The following is a 370-nucleotide window of genomic DNA, read 5'->3' as shown; positions in this document are numbered from 1 at the left end:
TACACGTACAGCGGGCTGCGCAACAAGAGAGCCGCCGTCTACGTGGGCAGCTTCTCCTGGGTGAGTGGGGCCACTGCCTGGCTGTGCTGGCCTGCCGAGGGGGTCTCCAGCCCACCTGCGTGGGCAGCTTGGGTCTCCTGTCGTGCGTACGCAGATGAGGGTCCTCCAGAAAAACCCCCGAGGGGCTGCAGGGCTCTTCGGGGGTGCTGTTCCTCCTCAATCCACGCTGACCCCAGCGTCCCAAGCCGGGTCGTGAGCTGGGCTTGACCTTGCGATCCTCAGGGGAAAGGGATTCGTGGCCTCGAGGGGCTTCAGATCCAGGCTGGGGCAAGCGGCTGTAGTGCCTCCCTCGCACCGGCTGCTGCCCCTG

At 66.5% G+C, this 370-nt stretch overlaps 1 protein-coding gene across 1 annotated transcript in view; it reads right to left on the bottom strand.

Moving 5' to 3' along the window:
* Window positions 1-115: 115 nt before the first annotated feature.
* The window catches only part of TMEM138 (transmembrane protein 138), a gene marked incomplete at its 3' end in the record, with an annotated part of 11,085 nt that continues 10,830 nt past the window's right edge, over window positions 116-370 (bottom strand). The window contains exon 3 of the mRNA XM_009319035.1: window positions 116-367. Within this exon, the coding sequence (XP_009317310.1) occupies window positions 116-367 (252 nt within the window). The remainder of the gene's footprint in view (window positions 368-370) is intronic.

The sequence above is a fragment of the Pygoscelis adeliae genome, unplaced genomic scaffold (genome assembly GCF_000699105.1).
Source record: "Pygoscelis adeliae isolate BGI_AS28 unplaced genomic scaffold, ASM69910v1 Scaffold1232, whole genome shotgun sequence".
NCBI lineage: Eukaryota > Metazoa > Chordata > Aves > Sphenisciformes > Spheniscidae > Pygoscelis > Pygoscelis adeliae.
This window is presented reverse-complemented; position numbering and strand designations above follow the sequence as displayed.